We start from the raw sequence: 12312 nt of genomic DNA on the forward strand, positions 1-12312 counted from the left end.
GACGCTTTCATGAACCATACATCGTTATTGTTCAGGATTATTCTGCGCTAAAGACGATAAAAAGAGGCATTCATTTAAATGAAAATTACAGGAAATGAACACAAAAGAACAGATGGATAAATGCAGCTGTAATGAGTTAAATTTGCAGAGCATAAAACAATCTAATAACGGGGGAAAAAATGCATCCTGTATTTTTTTTAACAGCTTGTGTCATCAAAATCCAGCCCATGATCCAAAGTTTTGTGGAGACAGTAAAATATTGACATTTGGTGCTTAAATTTCTATTTCTCAGTGTATCTATGAGGCAATAACAGATGAGTGCTTCAGCAAAAGCATGTGGAATGTCTGCAGAGTGAAGGTGGTTAGTTCTGCTGTTGGCTGCTCACAGCAGGTGGTGCAGGCAAGAAATATAAGCTTTAAAAAAAAAAGAATCTTGGTCTTATTGTTAAGATTTTATTTTGATCTCGATCTAAAGAAAAAGCACAGTGAGAAGCATCAAAGCTCTCTGACGAACTCAATGACAAAGTGTGGATGTAAATTTTGTGAGTTGCTTTAATTTAGTATTCATATATACAGCAGGTGTTGAAATTATGTTCAGGTATAACAGGTGGATCTTATTTGATTCTGGGACTGTGCTTTGGCTGCATGAACCACGCAAATGAATCCTTCAGTCAGGCAGGTCCATCTTCCTGTGTTTCTAAACATACTGTGTGTCTCTGACATTTCAAATTTATCAGAAGGTTCATCGTCCTCGTAAAAAAGCGTTCCTGATAAATCAAGCCCCAAAGTCTTAACTGAAGTAAAGCTGTTTTTTTTTTTTTTTTTTTTAAACATCACATCTATTCTCCATTTTTCCTTTAAACACTTTCCTTTAAATAACATTTCAGAATGGCGGAGAAACATAGTTATTAATGCACAAATCACCATTCACTGTACATTTTGAAATATTTACATCCTCAAAGTGACAAGATCGGAATCCTTTTTAGGGGAATGGAGTCCAACACATCTGCCCATTTTTAGCAAAGTGTACAATATTTACAAAACGAAAATCAAAGAGCATAAATCAAAGTTCAGTGGTGACTTGTAAAGCACTGAGCACTTGGTAAGTCATCCTACTCTGTTCTGTCAGGTCAGTGAGAGGTCAGGGCTCCTGCTAAATAAAATACTCCTTTTGGTTTTCATTGGGAACGCTTGGAGAGTCTGCCTGGCTGCTGAATGGGAACTCGTGGCCGTCTTCAGGCTGCGCTGCTTTTACTTCCTGGTTCCGATACGTGTCTTTCCTACTGCAGATGAATCTGGCCATAATCACCAACGCAGACACAGTGACAAAGATCACCACAGCGATCACCCCTGCAATCCAGAGAAACAGAAAGGTTTGGACCACATTAAAGTTTTTGCTCCAAAAACTATTTACATGCACATTTTATTCACATTAGAGGACTTGTTTCACATTTTTGCACATGCATTTATGCTCCTTGATGCTAAAGGCTGCATAAAACTGTTTTCCTTGGGGGAACTAGTCGGCCAGCCAGAACCTTCTGTTTGAGTTCTGATTATAAGAACCGTCCGATCAAACCTCTCTCAGGGCGATTTCGAGAAACAGAAGGGTAATTCCTCTTCCGTGTGACCCTGAAAAAAAAAGGCCTTGTGGGGCTAAATTAGGTAAAGTCAGAAAAACACTCCATATTGGTTCATTTCAGAGAGGACAATGAGCACCACTTTTCTTCCCTCTTGATGTTGTCTTACAGTTGTAGTTTTCTCTAACATCGCCATCAACAATGTAAAATTTGTCACATATCGTAACATAGATGCATTTTATGTCCTAAATACTTACAGAACTGAAACTATATCCAGTAACTAGAAAAGCACTCAGAGAGCGCAGTACTCTGCCAAGGCTAAGTGGATCCAGACTATAAGCCACATCACTGCCAAAATCTAATCACTTGGTCCTTGTGACATTTCTGACCTTCCCTGAAAATTTTATCCAAATCTGTGAGTCCGTTTTTAAGAAATGTTGCTAACAGACAAACGTATGCCTGTCGTCACATAACTCTGCTGCGTTCCTTGGTGGAGTAACTAGTATTTGTCATGTTTTTGGCACAATTAGAGTTGACATCACAGGTGAAGCTGTCGGATCTTAAATTGTTATGGAAACAAGCGGCTGAAAGGGCTGATCACATGGTCACTCTTGCAACCATTTGCAGTACCTTGTACCTTCCCCAATTTCCTGCAGTAAAAAAAATGCCCATAGATTGATACCACTCTGTTTCTGTGCATTAGGTAAAGCTGGAACAAGAACACAACCATGACTGTCTACAAACATTACCTAAACTGAGGTGTTGACAGGACAGTCAGAGCATTTATATATACACTTAAGTAACCTGGTGGGCTGAAGTCTTAGCTCTGGTGTAGAAGAAAGACTTAGTTTGGGTAATTGGGGTGTGGGATTAGAGAAGTGGGCTGCATGGTGGTGCAGTGTTTAGCACTGTCCCCTCACAGCAGGAAGGCTCTGGGTGAACCGGCTGCTTTCTGGAGCCTCTCTGTGAGGAGTTTGCTTCTTTTTTCTGTGTTTGTGTGGGTTTCCTCTGGGTGCTCTGACTTCCTACCACTTTCCAAAGAGATGTATGGTAGCTTAACTGGTGTTTCTAAACTGGCTGTAGGTGTTAGTGAGCATGTGGTGTCTGTCTCTTTGTGTGAGTCCTGCCGACCTGTCCAGGGTGTGTCAACCTGCGACACTTTACAGGATGAAGCAGATACAGCTAATGGATAGAGAGATTAAAGAAACTTGGTTTCCCCAGACAGATCTCTATTCGATATTATTGATTTTCTGACACGTTTCTAATTGGCTTTAACAAATCTGATGACTACAGCTTCACACTGTAAGAGTAATAGAGCAGCAATGTGACAAATGTGCAAAAATAAGCCACATAAACACAACCAACTGACACAAACAAACTGCCAAGTAGCCTGTAGAAGCTTGATACCCTACTGCATCTTCCCCGAAGTTTTGAGTCAACTGTCACGCAACAACAAATTGTTCTTATTTGTGCGGAGATGAAGAACATTACCTCCAATTAGAGCTGAGTCACTCCTGATGGTATTGACTAAAGGCTGACCTGGATCCACTGAACCAGGTTGGTCTGCAAACAGAGACAGGACAAACAATGTAGAGCAACGATGAAGACAAGAGAACAAAAGAAAAAAAATAGAAGAGAAGTAGAAAGATAAGGTGAAGGAGAAAAGGGACAGAAGGTAGAGTTAGTGAGAACCATCAGGCGGCCCAGACAGAGCTTGTTGAATGCATCAGCACAGCCTTAAAGGGCTTCACTACAGTTGTGTGACTAATCTCATCTGTCGCTGTGCCATCACTCTGTCTGCTTACTGAGGAGGATGGCTAATGAGCCCATAAGAAAGTCTGATGAACAGCCATAAGAATAACATTAAAGGCTGCACCAGACAGCTTCCCACACCAAGAGAAGATGGGGTACATGCATATGTATATATAGAAGGCCTGAGTCTACTCCTTGTACCTGATAATGAGTGTGTGGTTTCTGCTGGGTAGGGACTGACTGGAGAAGATGAACCACAGCTTGACTGTACCAGTGGTCCGGTGACAATGACAGAACTGTCAGGATGGTGCAGAGCAGCTTTCAGGGGGCTGATGGAATTAAAACGAACACCTGACAGGCAGCCAGTGAACCCAAGAGAGGTCAGCCCAGCCAGCTCTGCATCTGATCCATCAGACTCTGAACACAGACAGAGAAACAGAGTGAGAGGACAGATTTATTATCAGCGCAATCCAATTACCCATTTAAAATGCAGCGGTGATAAGTATTACATTTATCTTGATGAGACCAGTGTTGCGGTGATAAGTGGTGTCTATCTGTGGCTAAATCAGTTTCATTTCAGTATCCATATTGATGTTCCAAAATAGGAGAAGCCTGCTGAAAAGTCTCCTCATCCAAATAAAACCCTGATGGTGCACGATGGTGAACAACCACACATTATGTTCAAAGACAAACTTTTTGAATGTCAAATGCTTCGAAACACTCATTCCTACAATCTCCATGCATGTCAACTACAATAAGTCTTAGAAGGTTAGATGAATGAAACACTTGAGTAAGGTTATAGAAAAATACAAAAAATATATGAACATAAATTGTTAGTCTGAGATTGGCCATGAATCGCAATCTCTGGCATCACAATCAATCACTTTATGTTGTATACCATTATCCTTTGCCATGCAACATATGAAGGGCACACGAGTTCCTTCATCTGCACCAAATATTGGCACTGGACATAAATCATGTCCTGCAGAATCCACCAATATGAATATAATTTCTGGGGAGACTGGCTAAACTAGCTGTAAGCTGTTTATCCCTCCTGCTACTGTGAAGGTTTGAGATTGATACCCTCTCTTTTTAAAGATGCAGTTAGACCAAAAGCAGCAGAAAACATTACATTGAGTTGTGTTGGTGGTACCATGTTGTTTCAGGTACTAGTGGGACAATAAAACACAATACAGGGAATCCAGTTTAAGTAAGAGATCCATTAGTTTGAAGGCTTATCATTGCATCAAAAGGCCTGGTCTTGGTCAAGTTGTAAATACAAAAAAAAGAAAGCTTTATTTTGATATTAATATGCTGCATTACAACACTAAAGAGCTGGAAAGCAACAGGTTTAAAGCACGATTAAAGAACTGTACGATTAAACTGTATAATATAATACTGCCTGGTGAGACAAGCAGATTCTTAACAGTAATAATGGTGCTGGCAGGAGGGCAATCAGGTCATTAAAATCAAAAGGATTTATTATCATCAGAGTATGAATGACAACTAATTTCATGGCACTCTACATTATTGTATTTTTTGGGTACAACTGCAGTTTGTACAAGTGTTTTGGGAGAAAAACATTCACAGCAGAACTGATCTTTTGGGGTCTACAAATACAAACAGCAAAGTTCAGTCACTTTGCTGATATGTCTCAAAAATGAGACTACAGGTTTACCGTTGTTTCATAGTTGAAATACTTGCATGAAATAGAGGGTTAAACACTTTGTAAACATTACGTGATGACATATAGACACACCAATGAGCCAGAGCATTAAATCTACATGCCTGATATTCTGTAGGTCCCCATTGTGACCCCAAACAGCTCTGAGCCTTCAAAACATGGACTCCACAAGACATTTGAAGGTGTCCTTTACGTTAGCAGTGTATCCTTTTAGTCATGGTAGCTGTGAGATGTATCTTCATGAATCAGACTTATTTCCAGCCCATCCAATGGATACTAAATGGGATTAATATCAAGAGAATCTGGAGGCCAAATCAACACCTTGAACTTTTTGCTCCTCAAACCTTTCTTGAACAAGTTATTCAATGTGACATGGTGCATTAACCTGTACAAAGTCAAGCAATCAGTGGATACCGTTGCCATGAGGGGGTGTACATGATCTGCAACAATGTTTAGGAAGGTCTTACATGTGAAAGTAATATCCATATGCACAATACCCATCAGATCAGGCAAACTTCTTGCATTGTTTCACGGCCCCATTCTGACCAACATGTGGCTGTAGTACCATAACTGACATTATGGTTTTCAGCAATTTGTGCTACAGTAGTTTTCATACCACAAGGGCAAATGTTTGATCCCCACATGCATCAGTGAGCCCTCACAACTCTGTCTCAAGTTCACTAATTGTCCTTTCTTGGACCACTTTTGGTAGATACTAACCAATGTACACCAAGAACACCACACAAGACGTGCTGTTTTGAAGATGCTCTGACCCAGTCATCCAGCATTCACAACTTGGTCCTTGTCAAGGTCATTCAGATCTTTACTCTGGCTATGTTTTCTGCTTTCAACACATCACATCCAACAACTTACTGTTTAGTTACTGTTTAATATATCCCACCCATTGACAGGTTAAACTGTAGTAACACAATCAATGTTCTTCACATCACCTATGAGTAGATCTTAAAGTTATGGTTAATTGGCATACATGTGTGTTGCAAGCAGTATAATTGCACTGACTATTTACAACCAAGAAATTCATAGTAACATACATACTTGTAATGGACTCACAACCTCACAATTTGTGACAGCAGGTGCTAAATAAAATCTTAAGCAGCTATAAATGTCAGTACGCACCACAATTATTCCTGCAGTGCAATCTGATTACACAGCACATCATTGCCAGTCGCCTAAGTTATTATCAGAGAGAGACAACTTTTCCCCACAGTAATGGGGCACTGCAGCATGGCCTGGCTGGACCGGACACTTTATCAGCTGCATATTTGATCAGGCTTTTAAACTGACAGTGATCCCCTCAGCAACGGGGAATCATTTCACTGATTTATTTGTGTCATGACACTTGCACATCTGCAGACGAATCAGCAAGATGGGCAGCATATGACTTAGGAGGGAGAAACGCTAAAGTAACAGTTGCAGTGGTAGATTATCCGGTTGTGCATTATTGTACCATATGTTCTACACTGATTAGGAATAATTCACTTTGCACACGCAGGCAGGAGTTTTTCTCTGATGTGATCGAAGGAAAAATACATTTCTTTCACTCAGCATACATGCACACAAGTACAGTGCTGAGGAAAAGTTTTCACCACCCTTGGAAGTTTTCCAAGTTTTAGTTTTTTTCAAAATTAAAGCATTGAGCCTGTGTGAATAGGTCTCAAGCAACATTGCACATCTGGACACTGCAAATCTATACCATTCCTCTTTGAAAGACTGCTCAAGCTCTGTCAAGATACACAGAAATCCCGAGTGACCAGTCTTTTTAAGTCCAGTCACAAATTCTCCATTGGATTAAGGTCTGGGCTTTGACTAGCCCACTCCAAAACATTTACCTTATTGCCATAAACCATTTCTGTGCATCTTTGGCTGTTTGCTTTAGGCCACTGTCTTGCTGGAAAACAAATCATCTCCCCAGTCACCAATTGACTTGCACACAGCATCATGTTGTCCTCCAGAACTTCCTCATACTTGAATGCTTTCATTTTACTTTTCTACATTTACAGGCCTTCCAGAGCCTGCTGCAGAGAAACATCCCCACATCATGATGCTGCCACCACCATGCTTCACAGAGGTGATGGTGTGTTCGGTGCCCACCTTACAAAGCACCTAGTCTGATGGCCAAAAAGCTCAACTTTGTGCTATTCTTCTAGTTGATTTCAGAGTTATCCACATGCCTTCTGGTAAACTCTAGTAGAGATGAGTTTTTTTCCGCAGTGGCTTTGCCGCTCTTCCACAAAGCTTTGGCTGAAGAAGAATTCGGGCAACAGTTTTAGTGTGTACATTCACTCCCATCCAAACCACTGAAGCTTGTAACTCATAGAAGTCTTGGTGGCCTCCCTTACTTATATCTTTCTTGCACGGTCACTAAGTTTCAGAGGATGGCCTGCTTTAGGCAGATTTCCGCATGTGCCATATTCCTTCCATCCCTTAATTATGAATTTAACTGTACTCCAAGGGATATTCAGTGACTTGGAAATTTTCTTGTGTCCATCCCCTGCCTGTCAGGAGTTGCTTGGAGTGTTATTTTGTCACAATGGTGTAGATTCACCAGTAAATGGACCTTTCAGATACAGCTGTCTTTATACTACAATCACTTGAGATACTGTAAACAGATGAGTTCCACTTCATTTAAATTGTGCGACTTCTATCACCAATGGGCTGGATCTGCATGAATTTGGTGTCACTTAGGGGGAAGAATATTTATTTAACGTTACTAATGCAGCACATATTTTATATTTTTGCATTTAAAGTAATTATTTATGTTTAAGTTCAATTACTCTGTAGAAATTTTGTAAAAAGTTTTGACTTTTACAAGAAAGTGTTTTTTTTGTAAATTCTTCACAACAAAGTCTAATTACATGGACTATGATTAAATGTGAAAAAGCAATAAAAGGGAAAACAACTTCCAAGGGGGTTGTATACGTTTTGTAGGCACTGTAAAGTAATGTCAACAGTGTAATCAAAATATTTTGTTTCAGATAAAAAAAAACATCCAAGACTATAATCAAAACAGAAGCATCAATTGTGGAACTGGAAAACTCAAACAGTAAAAAATAATATAAAATATTTGTTAAAAATACATTTGATGCTAAAATTTCTAACAATATTGCTTGTACTTATGACTGGATGTCAAAATGCTAGAGAAGCCTGTTGCTTAATGTGGAAGGATTTGGATGTTTGTGTACGCAACCAAACATCAGCAGTGACAGCACTGGCCTTGTATTTATGAACTGAAAGAAAACTGTCCACCTCTACCTCCTATCTCACTCTCTCCCTGTCTCTCCCTCTCTCTCTCTGTGAGCATCTCAGTCTCTCCATTCTTTCTTGCTCCATTAGTTAGGCTGATGGATGACAGGGCTGGCAGGGGATGACAGTATATCAACTATCTTGCTGCCTCTGTGATACTGATATGACTGTGTGAGTCCCCTGGCTCAGCATGTGGGCAGCTGGGTCGCACACTAACATGGCCAGGGTCAACAACGAAAAAACATAACAAAAACTAAAGAGGTCAACCTAAAAACAGTAACAGCATCAATTTATACCCGTTTCTTATTTGTGAACTGTGTGCTGGTTAGAGTTGAGCGTGGTGCCAATTTAATTTTTTTCGTGGTCAGACCTTGCTGTCTACAGTCCAGCAGTCTCAAGTTTAAAATACATTTGTGAGTCACTGTCTGAACTGCTCACCCTCCAAGCTGCTGGTTGGGATTTTCAACAGATTTTCTGAATTCTAGATCAGAGCTCAACAATGAACAAGACAAGGAACCAAAACATTATACGCTTAATGCAAAAACACCTCTGTTTAAAAGCAGACTTAAGTTGGCATTAACAGCTACTTGGTTATTGATAGACAGCCTGTCTAGGACATGCTTTTCCTTTAGACCAATTCTGGCAAAGATGGATGAATGGATGACAGTGACCATTTGTTATTATGTCATCCATAATGGCAACATAATATTTTGTGGCTGTTTATTTATTTTTTGCTTCCATGAACACGTTCTGATGGTATCTGTTTCTCTCTGTGTCTCTTAAGACAAACTCTGTCCCTGTACCTCACTGAAGGAATTTCTGGCTCTGGAGCTACTGGTCCCACCAACCTGTCCAGTGTTTATCTTGTCAAATCTAGATTTATGTTGCTTAACTACATCTGCTATCTTTTCTCTCCCAAATGTACCCTCACCCCAGTCAGTCGAGGCAGATGGCCGCCCTCCCTGAGCCTGGTTCTGCCGGAGGTTTCTTCCTGTTATAAGAAAGTTAATCCTCTCCATTGTCACCAATATGTTGCTAATGGATTTTTGGGTTTGATTGGTTTTTCAGGTCTAATTTTGTAGGGGCTGCATTATAATTTTTGAATATGTTGGATAATTCAGTATAGCATATAATATTGTAGGTTCCTGTCCTTACCCTTAACCTTTATTGTTAAACTTGCTGGGTAAACTCGTAATGCCTATCTTTTTTCTGTCCTGGAAATCACTTTGCTTCACTTAGCATCTGCAGTTTAAACTGTACTATATAAATAACATGACTTGAATTGACTTGACAAAACCGACACTAATTTTGTCTTGTTTTGGTACGTTAAATCTCTGTCACAAGTATTATCTGGATTTATAGTTTGTGTGAAGATACTATAGTGTTGCTTTTGATCCCACAGCTCCACCCTTACTGGTCTCCAATCCTTTAGCCAAGCTCTGTCCACAACATTCTGCTCACAACTGTCACAGTTTGTTCAATTAAATAAATGATAATAGTATATTTAATAATGAAACAAGGCAAAATAGCAACTTGAGTTACCTCAAATTCTCTAAATGCATGAGTAGCTCACTATATCACTGTATAAAAAGTAAATGACCGTACATCCAGACAGGGAGGGGAATATGTTTAAAGCCCAGTCTAAGCGCTAAATTTTTATAGCTATTGCTAAAATTTTTTTCTCAATTTGTCCCAGATGATGATGAAAAAAAAAAAAGTTTTTAATTGCAAACAAAAACACAAAGTGACTACAACTGTGACAAAGTCTTCTTTCTTCAGGAGAAGCTACAGCAGAGGACGCCAGTAGTGATGCTGAAGTACAGTGTTCTGTCATACTGAAAGAGGGTGAACTGTACTGTCTGACTTCCAGGTTTAGTGTGACCCCACCCTCAGCAGCTGAGACTTATTGGTTGTTATGCTGAATCGCAGGGTGCTGACTCCAATCTTCAAAGTAATTTGTTCTTTTCAATCTCTCCTCATTACCATACAAAGTGAAGGACCTTTTGTGAAGTTATTGCCATTACAGCTGTCTGAAGCCCTGCTAAGCTCGGCAGATATAAAGACTGTATTACTCACTGCTGCGATAACACAGATCGAGGTGCACAAACATATACTGTATTTTCTGAGCTTCTGCATTAGCGAAAAAACTGTGCCTTTTATGCAAACACTTTCCCTGCCTCTACAATGCATCTAATGCCACATAACAGCGACTTAAGTAGGAGGCTCCACCTTTAATCATTTCTCAGATTGTTGTCATTTTGCATCTCCATGGGAAAGTGCTTTCGGTGTGACCATTTCAATATGGATGTCAACTTGTTTTAAAAGCACCACAGCTGTTGCCCAGATTGCAGCTCTGCCTCTGGTCCAACCAGCAGGATGAATATAAAACAGCAGAAGGTTCCAGAACAGTATTTTGTCGCACAAGGCCAAACATCTCAGTGCAGTTATTCAAATGAGTCCGTCTAAGAGAGCCTCACTTACCTCGCACTCTGCCCAGAGTCAGTGATTTGATGCTGTTGAATTCCACATCAGCTGTCAAGTTGAAGTCCTCCCTGGCATTGTGGTCAACCTGAAAGATTATGCATGTCAAGCAAAGACTGATGACAGTGACAAACGGCCAAGGACAGAATTCTTAACGTTAAATGTTCAAATGAGGACTGCTATGTGAAGAAACTTCGACAAGTGGCTGCACAGAAACAAGCAACTGAACATGAACTTAGCCAGGGGCTCAACCTCTAGTTTGATCTGCATATTCAAATGAGATGCAGCCCCAAAGCTGGAAACCCAAAGACTTGTTTTGTATTTTTGGTTCAGAGTAGCTGATCAGAAAAGACTAAGGGGAGCAGATTCTGAGGGAGTAAGTATCTCTTTCTTTAAAAAAAAAAAAAAAGAAAAAGACACAATTGTGATGTATTGCTGGCAAACACAGAGATTTGAGGATTTAGTGTCATTTATCAATAAGACATTTGAGAGTTAGGTAGAGCCATACAAAACAAAAGAAGAGAAAGTAGCTTGAATAGAGAGAAAATGCATGATTTATGAAAGTGTATTCTACCCGATTTCCTAAAGCATCCTTGTGGCCAGGGCTGTTTTTGAATATTTTAGCTCTCTAGACAAGATATCCTCTAGCACCCCTTTGAGGAATGATCTGTTCAAGGTAGATTTTTTAAAAATATATAATATATTCTTAAAAATATGATAATTTGATGACTGTTTTCTGATACTCTTATCATTAACTGAGACCAGTAGAAGCAACTTCTGTATTTTGTTGCTTCTAAATTAAAATGACTGCTTTAATGATGAGGTGTTTTAGACAGCTGTCACCTAAGGAGCAAACTTTTGGATATAAAAGCTGGTATCTAAAATCTGGGTCCTGATGTCTTTCCTTCGGAGTAGCTCAACACATCCTTACTTGAATTTTCCTTTCAGGGTGGGAGCATTGTTTTTTATGTCTTCTTTCTGTTGACTTAAGTTTGAGACACATCTAAACAAACAGTATAGTATTTTTCCAAAACTGGACCACATTATGGTATGCCTTCGTAGGACATAGACAAGCTGAACATGCATATATCTCCATACATGATTCATGTGTAGCAAAAGAATAAACCTCTGGGACACAAGGGCAGTTTCAATTAAAGATATGACTGCTTACAATATTTCCCATCGGCTCCGAATTCGCCTGCAGACTACTCAGTACAGAATTCCGCCTCTTTGATGCCCTCCCAGCTAGTGGCGACAGTCTAGCCTGCCTCTGTCTAAAAACAGCCCTGATATGTGTGACACAGTGTGAAATATGTGTTGTGTGTGTTTACCTGCACAGAAACAGTGTCTGCCAGCCGCCTGATGGTCACCGTGTGCAGCCGTCCATCAGCCAAGGTGCCAACTGTGCTGCTCAACACCTCCACATCTCTGCTGCTGTGTAACTTGTACCTCAGTTCCAGCTCATCTTTACAACCACAAAACAACAATTTAACTGTATTCTATAATGCAAACACGAACACAATCACTAAGAAACATCAGGTCTTTAAAAGCAGA

General features: G+C 40.0%; 1 protein-coding gene across 1 annotated transcript in view; it reads right to left on the reverse strand.

The window, feature by feature from the left end:
• Positions 1–439: 439 nt before the first annotated feature.
• The window catches only part of LOC111571026 (contactin-associated protein-like 4), a 144429-nt gene continuing 132556 nt past the window's right edge, over positions 440–12312 (reverse strand). Inside the window, exons 20-24 of the mRNA XM_023274077.3 lie at positions 12090–12223; positions 10759–10846; positions 3531–3746; positions 3069–3140; positions 440–1350 (exon numbers count right to left, since the gene is read on the reverse strand). Of these exons, the coding sequence (XP_023129845.2) occupies positions 1154–1350; positions 3069–3140; positions 3531–3746; positions 10759–10846; positions 12090–12223 (707 nt within the window). The 3' untranslated portion in view covers positions 440–1153. The remainder of the gene's footprint in view (positions 1351–3068; positions 3141–3530; positions 3747–10758; positions 10847–12089; positions 12224–12312) is intronic.

The sequence above is a fragment of the Amphiprion ocellaris genome, chromosome 2, assembly GCF_022539595.1.
Source record: "Amphiprion ocellaris isolate individual 3 ecotype Okinawa chromosome 2, ASM2253959v1, whole genome shotgun sequence".
NCBI classification, from domain to species: Eukaryota; Metazoa; Chordata; class Actinopteri; family Pomacentridae; genus Amphiprion; species Amphiprion ocellaris.